At 38.7% G+C, this 20,448-nt stretch overlaps 1 protein-coding gene across 1 annotated transcript in view; it reads right to left on the bottom strand.

The window, feature by feature from the left end:
* The window catches only part of SMYD3 (SET and MYND domain containing 3), a 105,637-nt gene extending 90,402 nt beyond the window's left edge, over window positions 1–15,235 (bottom strand). The window contains exon 1 of the mRNA XM_027899162.1: window positions 15,024–15,235. Within this exon, the coding sequence (XP_027754963.1) occupies window positions 15,024–15,187 (164 nt within the window). The 5' untranslated portion in view covers window positions 15,188–15,235. The remainder of the gene's footprint in view (window positions 1–15,023) is intronic.
* Between the last annotated feature and the right edge of the window lie 5,213 nt (window positions 15,236–20,448).

Raw genomic sequence — 20,448 nt, 5'->3', positions numbered from 1 at the left:
CATGTAATCCAGAAAAAGCATGGAGCATCAGGCCCCACACAGAGCATCCAGCAATACCTACCTCAGCACCACCTACATCCCACTCTTTGGGCGTTTAAAGTAAAGCACAAGAGCAGCAGCTGCACTGACATCCCCCAACCCCACAGCATAATTAAGAGGCTCACAGTCTTTCAGCCTGAGGAGCAGGGACATTTGCTTTCAAATAAGTCTACTGCTGAAACAGGCTGAGGAATTAGACTGTATCACTGGAAAATATCGCTCTTCATGGACAGTTCTGCAGGAACTGCAATCACATCAACATACAATGTTTATGCTTGTTGTACACATTTGAGAGTCAACTTTCTGTCGACAAGGCTTTGTCAACACAGTTATGCAAAAGATGAAATAAACCCTAAAAAAAGGCAAGAAAAGAATAGTCCAAATGGCTTTAATTTTTTCCAGTAACCACTATGACATTTTTAAAATGGAATAAAATATAATTTTTATATGAAGGGTTCCTCCAAAAACCTGATACTGAAGCCAATACTCTACAAAGTTTTGTGGTAAAACTCATTAAGTGACAGATATATTTGATGGTCTACCACCATATTACCTTGCAGGACAGAGTGCCAGCAGTAACAATTGCTATAATATAACTTGTTTCCTCAGATGCAAACCATATTTACTTGTTAAATACATCCTCATAACTTTAAAAAAAATGAAGAAGGAATTAATGAATTTTTTTAATTAATTTAATCTAAAATTGGTTGGGAAATAACTTTGCAAAAATAAGAACTAGACTAAAGACTGTTAAAACATAATTTATTTATTTCAGCTACAAGGTAAGTTTAAGAGAACATAATTCTTCCATTGAAAATTCATCCAGAAATTTTAATTGCACAAGAAGCACACATATGCATAAAAAGAAAACACACATGAACACAAAAAAAAAATTGCACTTTTGGAAATTACAAATTCTAGGAGTCATTCAAGCTGAAAAAAAATTAAAACCTTTTCCTGTCTTTATTAGAAATTCTGATAGAAGATAATTGCAGAAACAAGTCCGCAGAGATTTTTTTGTTCCTTACTGTGAACTCACATCCCCAACAGCAGTAAACAAGATGTATGCAAGTCAAGGACAGACTTCATTTCAAAGGTACAAACCTGGGAAAAATTGGAGGTCATTCATTTTCCCCAGTCAGAAAACGTACTACAGACTCACGACAAGATAAAGACAAAACACCTGCTCATTTGAAAGCTACTAAATGTTTGTGGCAAAATTGGAAGCATTTCAAAGCTGAGAAAAGTTTTGCTTGCAGAATGGGGCAGGATGGCAGAGGAAGAGAGGACTTCTGTTCTGGAGTCATGGGGGAAAGCGCAGCCTGGAATGACATTCTTAAACCTAAACCCACCGATTAAACATTGTCTTAAGGCAAAAAATCTACACAATGAGCTTATGCATGCATTGCAGTTTGTAGCTAAGTTATTATCTGCAATAAACTGATAACTATTCATTAACTTCTAAGCATAAGAGACAACTGGCAAGCTACTTCATGCCTCAAAGAATTTACAGCAAAAGGGAGAGAGGTAAACACACAGTGCAGGTGACTTTGTATCTGGAAAATAAAATGAACATTTCAAAATGCTGTTACCTTCCAGCTGTAAAATAGATCGACACTGACATGTCCCAACAACGCAGATTTTAAAACCAATATTGAATCCTTATGTGCTATAGGCAGAAAAGCAAGCAATTCAGTTAACAACAAACAGCTATTAGGACTTTTTAGTGGAAATTAATTTTATTATTAGAGCCTATAAGAACAAGTGCCAAATACGTGCTTCGCAAGCAGCCCTAAGTGCATGGGTCATAAAATAGTATGTGTAGTGACAGTTATGGCTTGTAACACTCCATAGGGAGAGGTTAAAAAGAAAATATGAAAATTAAAAATTAATAAGTCTACAGTACAGTTTTCTGAACAGACGTATTCCTAAAGTCCCAACTACCAAGGCAATCCCTAAAGGTAAGATCTTTGGCTCCATAATAATTTCTGAAGCACTTGGGAGTTCTGTGAATTATTTCACCCGCCTCAAAGCAGTTTAGGGGAAGGAACGCTGCAGAAGTGACCAGAGCCCTACATCAGCTCCCCCCAGCAGAAAGCCAAACATCACTGTATTCTGTGCACACAAAACACTGACATTGCTGAGAGCTACCTGTTCAAAGAAAAAATATGTCCTTTAATAATTCAACTCCTACTGAGACTCAGAAACAAGATAAGAGACTAAAAACAACTCTGAAGCAGGATATTCAAAATTGCAGATAACATCCATATTCACTGGTATGGACTGTGATACCTGTGTGCTCTTCGACCACCGGGCAGCATATCCACCCTTACTCCAGGATGCAAACAGCCATGGGCTCTCCAGCTGTGTGTTTAGCATTGGTGCTTTCATCTCAAAGCTATCCTGACCAAACAAAAAGACAAAAGTTTCTGCTGTCCAGCTCAAAATCCAGTACCCTCCACACCAGTTTGCCTCCAAGATGCCTTACAGACCTTTTAAATTAAAAAATCCTGTCCACTTAAAACATTTCTACCCTCTCCTTAAGATGCTTGGCAACCTCAGGAAATTCAAATTTTGTACAGGAAATCTGAATCTCTTCCCAGTCCTGTATTTGCCTCTTCATTCTTTTAAATGTTCCCATAAATCACACAGAGGGCCGCAGCCTTGTAACTTTCCAGGGAAAACCAGGACTGCAGGTCTCACCTTTTCAAATCTCACTGAGATTTTTATACGTATGTGAAAAAATCAGAAAGCATATTTTGTAACTCTTTGTATCATACATATATTGTTAACTTTAGCTTCCATCTGCTAAATTCTTTGATTTGGTAATTGATTTATATCACAGTATTCTTCACAGAAGACCAGTACTTTAAAAAAAACTGTCACGTTCTTTCATTATGGTCAGTTTTTCCCAGAAATATTTAATATCCCTTCTTCCAAGAGCAGCTCTCCAGGTTATGTCTCCTGAGTCCATCTCAGATAAACAATTTTTCACACTGACATTTTCTTTAGTCTGTTGTAATTCACATTCCACTGGCCCCTTTTCTGTTCCCTCTATGGTATCAGTTAAGCTGCTTTTTTTCACACATACACTTTTTTCTTGGCCCAAGGACAAGCAAGTTTCACAGCTTTTGAAAAAGTTTTGCATGGCAAAGCTTTCAGCTCTGACAGAATTAGGATGTATTTTAGGAATTTTAAAAAGCTGTGTTAATTCTAAGTATACATATAAACCTGTTGGTGTTGAACTTTTTCTTAGTGGTACTATTAAATTTATAAAATATATGCTTTCAGCTGCCAATAATCACTTTTAAGATGTTCAAGTGGGTTAAGGTCAGATATTTCCCTTACAGTGATATAAAAGAACATAATTAAAATATTTTCTATTTTACATGCTATCAACAACTTCTAAACATGTGGGTGAATGCAATAAACTTCAAATCTCTCTCAAATAGGTAATCGAGAAAAGACCTTATTAAATTTAACAGACAAAAGAAGGAATATAATCCTCCAGTTGTGTTTCTCACACGTATTAAATTATACACATCAGCTGAGAATATCTTCAGTTTTATACATGAGCAAGACAAATTAAAAAGAGGTGAGCACTACCATTTTTTGATTACCCCGTGCCCCAAGTTCTGTTCAAAGACTGTACATGAAAGCTTCATCTGGTGGCAGAAAGGGAGAAAAATGACAACTGGTCCTTACAAGTGAGAAACCTTACAATAGCCTCTTCTGATAAAAACATAAAGTGACAAGTATGACTGCAAAGGGAATTTCTAGAAATGCACTGAATACTACCAGAAGGGCAAATGTTTCCTGAAATACTGAATAAAACAAGCACCACCAAAATAAAATCTTGACAAATCCAGTAACTTCCTAGTCAGTGAAAAATTAGTCGAATATGTAATTCAGTTCACACATACCACATTCCACACATTTATTTATTATTCTAAATTCCATAAGGGGCATTAATTCAGCACAAGTGAATCCAGTTTGTGTCATAATTTATATACGTGCAACAGGATTCTCCTGCCAGTCCACTTTTCAGTAGAAAGGTGAATCCAGTAAAACAACCCCACACCAAATTCTTAGTGAAGTCTTTAGAGGGTTCTAATTGTTTTGCATACAATGCTCAGTAAGTCTGCATTCCTTATGGAGTTTCAATAAAAACCTAATTTAAGTAGTTTTGACTTATCAGAACACAGAATAAAGCACTAACCACACAAAACAGTTAGTGTAATTTAATCAAAGTGACTGCCAAAGCAGCAAAGGCTATTAAAAGGCAGCAAAACCCACATACGAGCAACATACAGACTGACCACAAGTCTAGTAAAATACTAGGTATCCATTAGAAGTGGAAAGATTAACTTGTTTCAGCAATTGGGTTGCTAATTAAGTGCCTTTTTAACTTTCCCACTATTATTTATGCCTGACCTGTCACTTTTTAGTGCTCATTAGCAAAACTCATCTACTGTCCTGTCCACAGAAAGGGACATTTTTAGAGTAAGAGATACTATCATATGCTTATTTTGTGGAATAAAACCAAAACTTCAAAAAAAAGACAAAAAAACCCAAAAAACATAACACTGAAGAAAATTTTACTGAAGATAAAATAATTTACTTGCTTTATCTGTTTTACACCTGATATACATATCTTGTGTGGATTATTGTATAGTCTCTTTTTCCTGGGGCAAAGACTTCAGATAAATCAACCATCTCATGTTGAGTTTCATACAGTTTCAACAAGAAATTGTTTCCAAGGCTATTCCATCTGTTGTACAGTTATTTCAACTACTAAGATTGTTTTAATATGACAAGAGGATAAAATTCATAAACAGCTGAGTAGCCAGTCTCATTTGCTAAAACAACACAGACACCTCTGAGCCTAAATCTCTGAAGTGGTTTTCTGTCCCACTACAATTTTTCTTTTTAATCTTTCAGTCTGTTTCTGCTTTTTGAGAAATCTGGACTAAGATAGTTTCAACAGCTGGAGGACTTGGAGTCAAGGCACCACAGAAATCAAAGCCAGCTACACAAAGAACAGATTCACATCAACTTTTACCCAAAGCTTAAAATAACTGTATCCAGAGTTTGATCAAAAAAATCTCAATCTTTTTTTTCAGAGGAAATTAAACTGTAGTGCACTAGCCTGGCACAAGCTTTTTCATTTCATACAATATTCAATAAAGATTTCTGACACAATGATCTGCAAAGTAGTACTTGAATTTATTTCTCACAGACAAGGTACATGGGAATGGAGGAGGTAAAATCTAAGATATATACTTTTATACACAGCAAGTCTTCCTTGGTACACCACTTATCTCAGAAGGAGTTGCAAGCTCTATTTCTGTGATGGAAAACAGTAGTCAGATCACAGCAAGAAGAGCTGTTATAATTTATCTTGCCAAGGAGAAGCAGTACTTAAAGAAAAGCAACAGCAACAACAAAAACACCCAAAGACACCAGTTCAGTTTAAACCTTTATATTACAGTGAGCTGCTTTCAAGCTTTTCTTGACAAATAAATAAAAACAAGTTTCTGCCCCGAGAAGCCCAAAATACACTGAACAAACATTTTATGTACATAGGAAACATACATAGTTTATTCCATCCTCAACATTTCCTTAGACAAATCTCTCCTCTTTGAGGACAATGCTTCACCAAACATCTTGTCTCAACTTCTGTCTCCCTATTCTACCTTCCCACTACCAAGAATGCCGTCACCACAGAAGTTGTCTTTTCAGGTCATCAGTGCACAGTCCTAGCAGTTGAATGAGCCATTTCAATTAAACGGTATGAATGAGCCATATTTTCGTGAATTGTAAGATAGGGTTTATAGTTGATAAGACCATTTTCACTTCCTCTTGTTTCTTGATGGTGATCTTTTATTTATTTTCTGCATTCCTACATCACAATCACACCTACTCACAGCTTCACAAGTAGTCCTTCTCAACACACTTGCTGGCTTTTTCCCTTTGAATGCATGAACCAGATGACATAGGCAGCACACAAACACTAAATGAACACCTGAGGGGAAGTCCTCCCCAGGTGAAGCCAGAAGTTGTGTTTCCTACTTACTGACTCCAGGATCAGGTACTCAGAGCCCAAGCAGATAACTTAAAAAAATATTCAGTCTTCAATTTCACTCAGACTTGAGCAACCAAGCTAATAGCATAACAAGCCCTAAGCTGAAGGTAGCTAGTAGCTAAGATGATAAACAAGAAAGCTAAGTATTTCATGAAGAGAGGATTATAGCTTGAGTTAGTGTTCAACCAACTGTGCCACTTGGTGCCAACCCTACAATCATCAGGACACCTTTGGGAATGATACAAAACTTTAACTTGGCCTCTAAAGGAAATCTCCCATTCAGCCACAGAGGTGCTCCGAGGATTGTGACTGCAAGAATTAAGCGCAGATCTCAAAATAAGTAAAATCAATGCCAAAAATTAAGTCAGAAAAGCCAAGACATTCCTTCTGTAACCAAGAATTCAATCAAAGAGAAAACATTTTCTTTGTGGTAAGAACCCTTGCAAATCCCTTCCAACTTAAGATATTCTACGATTCTGTGACAAATGTCTGCAGTGAAGGAAATGATACGAAATACTTCTGGGGAAGTAAAATATGGGTGAAACACGACTTATTAAAGGAACGAAGGTGGGCCTGATGGGCCAGGACTAGGTTGGACTACCAGGCAAAAAAAAAAATCGTCCTCCACACTAACAAGCCAGTCAATCCTGCACACCTGAAAGCCCTGCTTCTCCTAAAGACACCTATAAGACCTCAGAAATCCCCCTCCCTGTCCTTTTCAGATTCCATTTTCAGCTACAGCAGACTAAAGGCCAGCTACTACCAGAAGGCACAGCCCTGATCATACGACCTCGACCCACCCCTTCAATGGTACTTCAGCTCCTTTCTTCCCCCAGCAATAAGGTGATTCAAGCGCACTAAGATTTTTCTCTTTTGGTAAAGTACGCTTTCTGCCAGTTTATCTCTCTGCACCAGTAAAGTGCCAAAGGAGAAGCAGAAGGTGCACATAGAAGGGACAGCAAGGACTTGGGAGAGCAGTAAGACTACCTGCCCTTTCAGCAACTCCTAGCTGGCACACTGGGTAAGTTGTCATGCAGATCCAGACCCCACTTCAAAACACAAAGAGGTGTGGCAGAGAGATATGCAGAAAATTCTCTTTGCCTCACCCATATAATTTTGGATAATTCAAAACAGCTGTTGCAACCGGTTCTGAAGAAGATGAGATTCTTCAAGGGAAAACAGCATCACTCTATTCACCATACAGCCAAAAGCAGAGTGGCTTTTGAGTACAGCCACAATGGAAGCAATCACTAACAGTTCATGAATTCCAATGCCTAAGGACAAGAGAGCATTAACAGTTTCTAAAGAATTTAAACAATAAATGCAGTGTAAAACTTTGAGCAATTTACAAATAATTAAAAACTTTCTATGGGAGATATCTGAAACTAATTGTGTCATTACATTAGCTAGAAGTTACCCTTATTTTAATAACTCGTGTTTTCCCTTGTAGGGCTAATTATAATTTTGTATTTGCACAATTACGATTTACCCTAAGAAAACGCATACTAAAGACAGTCCAATTCACAAACTTGTTTTCATGCTTTTATCAATAACCACGAGCAAAGAATATTTATGCAGAGCATATTAATATTTTTTCAACATTAGTATTATGGACTGCACCATGCGGAACAGAAATATAATATCAGGTGTGTATTGCAGATACACAATAAAGCCTAAATTAAGTAGAATGTTCAAGATCACTACAACTTAAATTGTCAGTCATAGCTTGACAGGACAACATTTTTTACATAATACCTTTCAAATTACAGAGCAGTATGAGCATGGGAATTGTAAACACAAAATCCCAACAAGGTAACAGCTTTAGGGCCCTTTATAGCATGGCTAAACTTAAATTTTCATTTGCTATAAATGACAGGCATGGCAATAAAAACTCTTAACCTGGGAGAATTTATTTTTAACAGTGCCTCTCCCTTTTCTGTTTTTCCTGTTATTAACAGGAGCAGAGCCAGGTTGGCAGCTGAAGAAATGAACAACCGTCTCAAGACCACAAGGCAGGGGAGCAAGGGAAGAAGGAGATAAGCAGTGACCCAGACCTCACCTAATGCAAAACCAGAGCATTCAAAGCAGTAAGGAGGCACTGAGCAAAGACCAAAACACTGTGCAATGAAAAGAAGGTTTTATAGCAAACAGCACCTGAATTACACTCCCAAACAAGGCTCCAACATAACCAAACTGTTGGTCGAAAACACCTACCAAGGGATAATCCTAACAGCAACATGGGAAACTCCTGACCACCCTAAAGGGTGCTGTGAGGGAGATAAACCAAATCAATGGGCAAATTAAGACAACTTATTATGAATACTATCCTGAATGCCAGATCTTCCTTTTCCCTACCTTCAACCTGATTCTGAACAGAAGGAAAGGGAGATGGAGTGTGTAAGTGGAATTTCTGCTACAGGCCTTCTCTAAATGAGATACTGCAGGAAAGCACAGTCTATAGTCTATTTTCTTCACTCACTTGCAGATTTTCCTGGCAGCATGCGACAGCAGCCTGAAAACCACTTCTATGGCTCTGGTTGGCATGAGGGTGGAAAAAAGCATTTCTGTCCTGCGTTTTGTAAAGTGCTTCAACATTGTGGTGCTAAGATGACGTGGGGGAGTGAAAGTCTCTTCTCAGGAAAATGATACCTTTTTTTTAGGCTATTAGTCATTCAGCTACAGACAGAAACGTTTCTGTTGGTGGTGATGTGATTTCTCAGGTCTTGGGAAAATTTCTCACAAATTTACACAGAACCTGAAATTATGATACTTCATATAGCACATCTCACTTAAACTTTTGTTTCACATCCTTTGCTCTTACTTCACACTAAATCACATTAAGAGACAGTGCTGCAATTGCACTCCTACCTGTCAGAATGCTGCATCAAGTTACAGCATGTAATTCCCAGGATTATCCTACCTTGGAAGCACAAAAACATACCTTCTTCTAATACTCACCCTGTTTCCACACTGCAGTGGAACACCAATAAGATATCTTTTTATATTCCTGTACTTCATAGGAGGTTATACAGCTTGAAAGCTACTGAAAATATGTCTATGACTTTGACTCTCATTGAAGGAACATGAAACACACTATACTTCTCACATCTTAAAAAAGGTTTTTGACTTATTGACATGGCACCAAGTCATGCTTTAACTCGTTTGTGTGGCAAGTTTTATGTGGCAAGAATTATTTTTTAAGATAAGTTTGTGGAATTTTTAAAACCTTGCTATTCCATCGTATAAACAATCGTGAAACTACAATACTCTGCAGGGGAAAAAGCCCTTTCTATACAAGCAAACTATAAAACATGGATTTTGTTCTCTATCTGAAAAAAAAAAAAACTTAATTATCTTAATTTGATGAGAACTGATGGAAAGTTAAAAAAATCAAAGAATGCATCATCAAATACTAGTTTTCCACATTTTAGAATTCCTGTACAACAAAATACAAGTATACCAGGAGCACCTAGAGCAGCAAACCTGGATGTTTTCAAGAAACTAGCATAGGTTTAAAGCTATTTCTCTATTAACCTGCAACAGAAGTATTTTTCAGATATAAATGAGGAGACCATGTAGATTTTATAGCCTCGTGTATTACTGAAAGTCTCATACAGGCTAACCTTCAATCCACAAAAAGAAAGAGCATCCCTTAGCTCACACCTAATCACCCAGCAAAGCTGGAAGCAGCAGAACTCTGATGTTGTGCTATGAGAGAGATGCTCTCTTTGGTGCTTAAGGAAGCATTTTAGGTTTACTGGTGAATGACAGCACCTTCATGGAGAAACCCCCATTGTTACAGAACCAATATAAGGAGCTCCTCTCCTCTCTTGACCTCCCTATAGCAGTGTGAAAGGGGTAAACTTGAAGACTAATTGTCCTCAGGCAGAACAGCACTACTCCAAGCCAGGGTCTCAGCGGTACGAAGGATCACACAATCACAACCATCCTCCTTAACAAACACTCTTTCTGAATCAACCCCTGCTTCTCACTGCTTAAAAAATTCCATATCATGGTTATAACTTAACAGTATTTTTTTACCTTCAGGATGCCATTAACTTAGGCACTCCATACTTTAACAATGGTACGCCAACTTTTATGATGATGATAATTACACAGTGTAACATTATTATTCATTAACATTTAAAACAATAGTGATAAATTAACCAGCAGCTAATTTAAGAGCGTGTCAATGTTGAAGACACAGTCCTGAATGTAAAGGTGTTTCCATTTAGCTATTTTTAAGTCAGGTGAAATTGAGTAAGGAACATACAATCACTGGCCTGTGTTCAGCACTTTGTAATCACCCAACTATTTGGTCAATTCTTGATTATATCTCCCATAGTGCAATAATGTCTGCTGCCACATCTATCTTACCACCACCCCCAGTTTAAATGTTTTTCCTCTTTCTAAATATGTTTAGAAAACTTGTAGTCATTAAAAAACACATTCCTAATTCTTCCTAATCTGTTACTAGAGTCTGAACCTTACCCAAACAAGAAACACTTATGCCTTTTATTTCGTAGTCGATACATAATGTTCATTACCTATTCTCAAATATTCATGTTTCTTAAGTGTTTCTTTCCTTTAAAGGTATAAGTGGTATAGCATTTTGAAACACAGGTTTGTTTGACCTCCTTTTCCTACTTTCTCCGAGACTCAGATTCTAGAAAGTTTGTTGGTTTGCTCCTAAGTATCAACCAGGACTTAAATTTTCTTGCAGTGGATTCCTGTAACCACAACCCACCAGAGAAATGCTCTGTTAAAAGCAAGGCATAATTGACTTTCACCTCATTTTGACTTCCATCTATAACAGACTGGATATATTCTCAACTCAAAATATGAAAGTCAGACCAAGCAGTACCATCACTACCATGTACCTTGCAGAAAACTCGATCAGTGGGAGTTAATGGCCAACAGAACATGGTATAGGCAGAGGAAGAGAACTGCCAGGCACCAAGATGCTGCTTCTGTGTTCACTTATCAGACAAAGAACATCTCTACAGGCCATGTAAAGATTTAACAAGCTGAGCAAACTGAGTAACACCTCCAGGTAAAGTTAATAGCCTGATAAATCAGCATATGCAAGCAAACTTTGCAAAGTTAAACTGGCTACCATTAGAAGTCAATACTGATTTTGGACTGTTTTGTTACATCAAGAACTAACTCGCTATATCCAGATTTTAATGGAATTTGTAATCTAATTAAGTAAACAAAAGCAAATTCTAAAAGGTAAAATTAAAAATAGTACAAATTAAAGGCAGGAAAATGGATCAGATAAGTCTTTCCCTTTAATCTTAAAATTTTGCCTAGAAAGTTGAGAAAATTTCCTGATTTCTCCTGATATCTTCTATAATCTCATGTAACATTAACAGAAGAGCTTTAAACATACAACCAACTCCAGTGATTGCAGTTAATTTGCTTTTTTAAGGAAATTAAAAAAAAAAAAAATCAGTCATCACACTCAGTTGACCATGCAAACTGCAAGCCTGGTTTTCTGACCCAGGAAAGACAAGAGAGACCATAATCAAGAATGAAATCATTAATCACCTGGATTAATAAAATCTACAAACACAGAGCAAGCACAGCTCCCACAAAAGGCCAGCCTACTTTTCTAACTTGCCCAAATTCTATGGAAGTGTCAACTCACAAACAAATAAAAGGAGCCTACTGAACATAATGTAATTGTGAAGAGGCTTAATCAAGCTAAATTGTCAAGGACTGGAAGAAAGGTCACTTACTCAGCCTGAGAGCTGAATAAAGGATAGAGAAGAAAAAGTAAGGCATAGTAGTTGCTTTCCAGAAGAGAGAAGGGTGATGGAAGCCTCTGGGGACCACTGGCAGTTAGATTTATTCACCACTTTTATCAATTTACAACAGAACGGAAAGTACAGTCAAATCCCCTAAATTTGTAAACAGAACAGCTTGCTTTACCCCCTCATTACTGCTACATAAATCTGTACTGAGCTGTACTGCCACTGACTCCACATTAAAAAGGTACTAAAGCAGGAAGAAACTGTATGGAAAATTTTTAGTTAATACAAGAGGAAGAATATTTTCTGTTGCTTTCACCAGGAAATTGCTGAAAAAAGATGCTGGTCATTTAAATCTTGTCACAGCTTCCACAAAGCAAAACCAGCATGCTTCCAGAAAGGCACTGGCCCTAACACTACAGATACTCTTGCAAAAAATGTACCATCATGCAACACAGCATCATATGTTCTCTCAAGACACTGCTTCCATAGAAATACACATTGTCAACAAACACTCTTCTTCTTTACCAAAATTTGTATTTCAGAGCAAATCTTTACTATGTATCCTATTTCAGGATAGTATTTGTTTAATTGCTAAAGGAATATAATTCAAACAGCTATGCTATCATATTAAATCAGCTATAGTAGAGTATTTTCCCCAGCCTTGTACAGAAAACAACATGAACCTCCTCACTGGAAAATACACTTTCTATTTATATACATTTGAAGAAGAAATCACAGACGGGGAGAAAATTACAAAAATCTACCATCTGAGCTGCATATAACATAGACCTAATAACACCGCCCAAAAATTTTAATTTCACCGTGAAAATAGTTCCAATAAGGTAAGGAAGGGTTGTTAGTCTTTCTACCATTAGATGCATTAACTATACACACACATATATGTATAATTAAATCCAAAATAACGTTCACTTATAACTGAGGTAAGACTAAGCAGAACTTCTGCACTATCTGAGCTTTCCTCTCTGAAACAGAGCGACAAACTGCCCCCAACAGCCATCCTTACCCTGCTTTGGTACTTCAGACCCTTGCTGTAAGGCTCAGCCAAGGTCATAGAGAAAGTCAGCACTGTAACAAGCCTGTGACCCCAAATCCTGGTGAGATCTCGCTGCCTCTCAGCAAGTTGTTCAGAAAGAAAATATTCTGCACATCATTACCTATCTTCTGGCTTACCCAGCACTTCTCATGCAGTCAAAAGCTGCATCAAACAACATTTACTACTACATGCTGACAGACAAAAGCAAGTTTAGAATTACACTTCACAGTGTAAAGCCTCAAACATTAATTACATATATAATAAGATTGCTGAAATGCTAAATCAATGTCAAGAACTAGATTTTTTTTTCTTTTTTATTTGCGTTCCTGTACTGCCACCTAAAGCTCAGATTGAAAAACAGGAACAGCAGTGGACAACACGATTTTTATCTGTAGATAAAATGGAAACGAGCAGGAATGATTTTTTTCTGATAGCTGGCTTTGAACAAAGATCACTCCAGATTCAACCAGATTAAAACCAGATACATGAAACATTTTGAAACATGATTGCACATCCCAGTCTAGCAGTACTTCACCATTTTTCGAAATTCCATTCACTACACAAAAAACAAACAAACAAACAAAAACCCAAACCCAAACAAAACCCACAAAAAATTAAGATCTATGTATGGGTTATGTATGGACTTTATGGATTTTATTTAACAAAGTCCACTCAACAAGATGCCACTGCCTTTAAGAACGTCCACTTGGACAGTCTTATCTATAAACTCTGTCTAGCCGTAGTATATTTTACAAAGGAAGACAACTGGCAGAAAAATATTTTTAACTTCCTTATTTAACCTTTTAAAATTTAATTATATCACTATTTAGGAAAAAAAAAAAAAAGCATAGCCTTTCATGATATAACAAGTTGGTAACACTACTATTTCTCCCAACAAAACACATCCTGGTTATACACCTACATCAAAACACTTCAGATTCGTTTTTATTCTACCTATTGTCTCCCAAAGTCTCTTCAAACTGAAAAGATACAGACAGTCACCACCCCGAAGGACTCTGATGTCACCAGTCAAACTTCATAAATATATTAGCTAAAAATCTGTTTTTCACTTTGGTGTCTGCTTAGGGTTTGTTTGAGTATGCTGAGGTGAGATGCAAGCATGACCCGGAACACATCGTCAAACTTTTCTCTGAGAAAATGAGGATACGTTATCTTAAACCAGAAGCTAAAATGTCCCGAGACAAAAAAAAAGACACAGAGCAAATCACTAAGATTGTTAAAACAAATAAAACTTGTGGTATTTTCAAAATAAAATAAACCAGAAATAAAACAAACAAAAAGCTAGCTGTATTGGATTTTCTCTTCTTTTCTTCACCTCTTGGCAATTATACACGGGTTCGGATTACCTATCAACATGCTTCAGGTCTTAATATACAGATCTACAAACAACTCGTCACAGTCTGGCTTGCTGGGAAATTGATAAAAGTCAGAAAACAGTTTTGTTTGTTTGTTTCTAAACAAACAGAGAAAGGTAATGTCAGTTTCTCAGTTTCCACCTGTAAGGATCTGTGGGAAGACGGAAGGCATTTATTTAACGCATGTCTCAAAACCACGTGCTCCTTAAGCGGGATAAATCTGCGCGCCCGACAGGAAGCTCAACTCCGCCTATTTCATGAAGCCTGGTGCCTCGTCACCTCTGCGAAAGTCCAGGGCAGAGCCCCGTTTTGTCCCCTACCTGAGGGGAAACGGGAGCCGCCAGGCACCGCCAGCCCAGCGGGAAAACCGCGGCACCGCACCGAGCCACGCCGGCACTGCTGGCTCCGGCCAGCCCGGCAAACTCCCACCAAACTCTCGACGTCCGGGAGTTTGGCGAAAGCGCAAAAAAGCCTTAAGAAAAAAAAAAAAATAAAAACCCCAACGTAAAGGAGCGGCAGGAAGCAGCACGTCGCGTCCCTCAGCCCCGGAGATACCCCGCCGGGGAGACGCGGCAGAGCCTCCTCCCCGCAGAAATACGACCCCACTCCACTCCCCCCCACCGCGCACAGCCCGGCACTGCCCCGCCCCAGCGGAAGGGGCGGCGCTGCCCCGGCGGGGCGCGGGAAGGGCGGCCATGCGGCCCCGCCGGTACCTGCGCAGGCAGCGCTCGCACAGGCTGCCCAGCTGCTCCTTGGTGAGGACGTAGGCGAAGGGCTCGGCGCGGTAGAGCAGCTCGCCGGGCCGCACCCGCCGGCGGGAACGGAGGCCGCTGCCCTTTCCCGGGCTCGGGAACCGCTCCAGCGCCACCGGCTCCATCCTCCCGCGCGCGCCGCCACGGGGACAGGGGAGCGCGGGCGGCCCCGCCCGCCGGCACGTGACGCGGTGCTGCCGCCGCCATCTTAAGTCAGGGCCAAGGCCGGGTGGGACTGTGGGGATTGAGCCGAGGTTTTCCGTAGTGTTGTGTCCTGGCACAGGGCTGGGCAGGACAGCTGCACTGAAAGGCCGTGCGGCAGAGGGCAGCCCTTTTCCCGAAAAGGGGGTTAATGCATATAACAGAGTCCCAGAATAGATAAGGATGGAAGGGACCACAGGGGGCCATCTGGTCCAGCTTCCCTGCTCAAGCAGGAACCCCATTGCACAGGTTTGCGTACAGACAGTTCTTGAATATTTCCAGTGAGAGAGACTCCACAACCTCTCTGGCAATGTGTTCCAGTGCTCAGTCACCCACACAGTAAAGAAGTCCTTCGTTGTGTTAAGGTGAAACTTCTATGCATCAGTTTCTGCCTGTTGCCTCCTGTCCTATTGCTTGGCCCCACCGAGAAGAGCCTGGTTCCATCCTCTTGGCACTCTCCCTTTAGATGCTTATACACATTAATGAGGTTCACTCTTAATCATTTCTTCTGAAGGCTGAACAAACCCAGCTCTCGTAGCCTTTCCTCATAAGAGAATTTTTATTAACACATCACTCGGTGCTGCTAACTGCAGTGGCTGTCAGTGTTTCCATGGACAACTGCAAATGGTTTTTTCAGTTGCTGTAGAACTTCGTGGGTTGGTTGGTTGGCTTTTAAAGGGAATGAGGGGCAGTCACAAAATGTCTAATTGTAAATTCTTCTTAACCACAATACAGGAAGCCCTTGTGACACAGACACCTTGCAGCTGCTGCAGGTCAGCCTCAGAAGGAACCTGAAGCGATAGGAAGTCCCAGCTGCCACGTTAGCCTTGTCCAGCACCATTCCTGATTTATTCCTGTACCCACCCAGCTTCAATGCTGACATGGAAGTGCAAAAAAACACAAATGAGGATATGTGGAGGTTGCATCCCCGCAGCTTTGTATGTAAAGAAGGGAATTTCCCCAGGCCCTACTCAGCACCAGCCTAGGGCCATGGCCTCCAAGGGACCACAAGCAATCAGAAAGCCCCGCAAGCCAGGCAGCTGTTGCATTCTAATGCAACAACTCTTCTTCATCCTTTGATGTACTGCAAAGAGAAAATCATACTATTTTTGTATTGACACACAAGGGTTTCTCAGTGACTTTTTTTCACTGATGCAACACTGAAACCAGCATAGAAGAGTGAGATCTGAGGCAGGGGCATCATCGTGTGAATACCCATTTATTGCAGATAGTACACTTTTCAGTTTGTTATCTTGATCAAAATATTAAACAGTTTGGTTCACAAAGGAAGAGATGAAAATTATTCTGTCAAAAAACACCCCAAAATGAGACATTTTATTTATGAACTAGCATATGGATATATTTCTGGATCACATCTGTGATGCAGATTGACTTTGTCTGGTTTTCCTCATTACGCCTATAGAGGGAGGTAGGGCCTGTGTTTTAGAAAGGGCAGCTGACTCATCCTGTCAAAGCACAATGAGACGAAGACCTAAAAGTTCTGCAAAACAGGCGTTCGTTGCTGAAACACACTCAAGTTTTGTTCTTGGTAATGATTATTTCAGTTTGCAATTGTTCCCATCCAAGCTGCAACAAAGTACTCAGGAATGACAATATAAATATCCAAAACACTGCTATTGGGAAGACTTAAGTCACAAGATTTTCACAGAAAAATGTATTTTAACATTCACTTAAATGCTGCAATGATGTAATTCACTACCAAAAGAACTGACAGCAGTCTGGCTGTCAGTGAAATCATTATGCATATTACTATGTTTATTTTTAGCCCTCCTGGCAAATTTTTAAAGAGTGTTCAATTACAGTGGTGGTGTGAGATTCTCAAGAATTATCCTTAACAGTTATTAAAATATTAGAAGATTACTTCTGTATTTGGTTTGTATGCTTTGCTCCTTCACCTATACGATCTTCTGCATTTCCTTGTCTATGATGTTTCGAGTTTCTAAGCAGACATTGCCCAAAACCTGTGACAAAAACAAACCCAGTAATAACAGAAGGTAACATCTGTATCTATTAGTGTGTAAATTTAAGAAATCAATAGTCAAACAATATGCAAAAAGCATGAACTTAGAGCCCTACCTATGAACGGCAAAAGGTGCATTCAGGGAAGAGCTAATATGAATATACATTATCACATGTAATTTTCATTATTTTCTCAGTTTCCCATTTCAGGTTTTCTCACTCACATGCCCAACAAATTCTCGCAAAATACAGAAACATATCTGAGGGAATGACAGTCTACTGTCTCGCGCACAAACAAAATGAAAACCACAGCCTTGAAGAGCCCAGCTACTCTAGCAAAACTAAAGTATGAGTAGCTGAAGGGACTTCTATCAGTTTGGCATAAGTAAAATAAGCCACAGAAGCCCAAGATCAGCTTTTAACTGCTGTTACATTTCAAGTGGTACAACAACATAGTTGTAGTAATAGAGTTTTTTTATTGTGGGTAAGATTTTAACACATCGTAAACATTTTCATTGCAGTGTTGGATATTTTGAGTTCTGTACAAAGAGCCTGGAGAGCTTATTCGGGATACCGACATCTACATGGTATAGGCTGGTCTGCCTAGGAGGGCCATTCAACAGTCTTTAAGCAATGGTAATCAATGGAATGCCCAATTCAGATGTTTTTGGAAGCATCAATGAGAATTTTCTGAGAAGCATAATGATACTAGGGCTATATATTCCAATAAGTGCTTCTTTAGCCCCTGACAATATTTAGTTGAATTTAATCCCTGTTATCAGTATGGTGTTTTTATATGACCAAGTCATACACTGACCTAAACAGGTCAGGCTTCTCAAGAGCTATTTGAAGTGCATGACACATTCTGGACAGAAGCAGCTGTCAAGGCGTGTAATAAAGGCACTTTAGTGGGAAATATCACTTAATTGTGGCTGATACTGCTGAATTAGTCATACTTCCTTGCAGCCAGGAGACACTGTAGTGGAAGTTTAGCTCTTCTATCTCAAGACAGCATGTTTTACAACAGGAATTTAGAGAAACAATTGCAATAATTAAATAATTCAAATTCTGCTCTTTAGTCACAAATGTGCAACAGCCAGTCCAAACAACACAGCACAGAAGGGAATATTTCTGGGAGCAAAATATGGCTCAAAACACAAAATGTTACATTTTGGATTGTATGAAATCTCTGTTACTAATGGCCTAGAATAGCTATCAGGTGGCTTAGAATACCTATCAATGAGTTGAAATCTTGTAAGCACAGAGAAATCTTTTATGAAGCCATGTCTCTCGAAGAGGTCTCTTCACTTTCTGTGTTGATGAGCTAGTAAAAAATTGATTCTAGAATGTAAAATTAAAAATCGCTGCAGAAACATTTTAAGCACAAATTCATAATAAATTTCACTCCTAGCAACAAATTTTATCTGTTGATTTTTTTACTAGGAACTTTACAAAACCATTCTACTTTTATTTGTGTCTTCCCTGCCTCAATTTCCTTCAAATGACAGAAGCACACTTACATAGTTCTTAGCTGTTTTGTCTATTTGGGGTCTTATCAAAAGAATCAACTACATCAAGGGTTGAAGACTTGCTTACATTATGAGTAACTGAGTGTTCCATTTGGTGTTTCTTAACTACTCCTAATTTCCCTTGGGCTTCGTATGTTTGCTGCATGTTGTGTTCTATCAGCTGGGGACAGCCAGCGTGCCTAATTTTAGCAGTGACGTTAAAACAGCCCACGCAGGGAAAGACACAGTAGCTGTTGAGGAAGGATACAATGTGAGTGAATAAACATCTCCCACTGACTTCTTGTCCTTTCTGGAAAAGTTACTTGTTATTTCCATTTTCTCAATGTTTCCAGAAGAAACATACAGGTTGCTAATTAGAGGCTTGTAAAGCTCAGGTTGGAGTTTTCAATCTGCAGCCCCACAGATTGTGTTTAGCTTGGCAAAACAATTAATTCAACATGTTTCTCAGGAAGCCTCGGGTTCTTCCTGTCACACTTGCACATCTTAAACTACACCACACAGTCTGTTTCTTGAGTTTTATGTTGTTATTTCTATCAACATTATCATTATTACCTGCAAGGCTGAGCTCTAATTATTAAAATGCTCAGTGCTGAACAGGTCTAGTAGCCAGTATATACACATTCCACCTTAACAACCCCTTACAACCGCATCTACTGCGATAATTATTACAAGGTCACAAACCCTTCCTCTGGATCAGAAGTGAACTGACTAGAGAGTTCAACTAGACTGATCTTCTAGTTCCAAATTTCTTATTACCTGGGCACCATAATGACCAACTTTACTTCTGTTTCTATTTGTGTTTGTTATGATTATAATATATTTAATAGTAAAAATTAGGCAATTGCCATCACAGTCATGTAATTTTTTTTTCACAGGCAGACGGATGGTAATTTTCTTTCACAGGCAGACGGATGGTACAAATTATAAGCACCATTGTAAAAGACTTAACATCTCTAAAGTCATAATCAATATAGAAACTATGATGTATGGGGTTTTTTATGGCCAAAAGCCATTTTTTTGGCAGCTCCTCTATGAAACAATATTGGAAGAGCAGGTGCAACACTTCAAAAAAAGTGTTTTACCAAGTAGCTGTGTCATGTGTGGTTCACATTTCATGTATTACATTGGTCCTGGGAGAAAAGGGGGAAAAAATAGTACCCACAACCCCATTGTTTGGAAATATTTGAAAGGAATAGGTATACTGTGGACCTTCCATAAAGTATATGTATGAATGTTGTAACCTCCATCTCATCTGAGATCACGGATTTGAAGACAGAAAAACATAGGACGAAATAAATTTGCCCAAAAGTTTCCAGCTAATCAGTGTAATTGCAAAAATCTACTACTTTATATCTTGAATAGATATATCTTAAACATATTTAAGATATGTTTAAGATATTTAAAATATTCAGAACAACTGAATTGTGCCACATTTTCAAATGTTGGTGCATCTTTAAAAATACTATTTCTGTTTTACTGTATCTGGCACAGTAACTCACAAATTAATGCACTTTCAGAAATGGGAAACTTTGCTCTCCCATCATGATAGAAAATGGTTCCTGTAAACCTTAGCATGAAGATCATCTCTTCTGAGAAAGTCTAGCATTTTAAATTTTGAGTGAAATTGCAGTTTTCTCTTTGAAAAGCATTTTTGAGGGTTATTAAACTGTACATGT

Source organism: Empidonax traillii, unplaced genomic scaffold (assembly GCF_003031625.1).
Source record: "Empidonax traillii isolate 1590-97213 ecotype Southwest subspecies unplaced genomic scaffold, ASM303162v1 scaffold648:size464035, whole genome shotgun sequence".
Lineage (NCBI taxonomy): Eukaryota > Metazoa > Chordata > Aves > Passeriformes > Tyrannidae > Empidonax > Empidonax traillii.
This window is presented reverse-complemented; position numbering and strand designations above follow the sequence as displayed.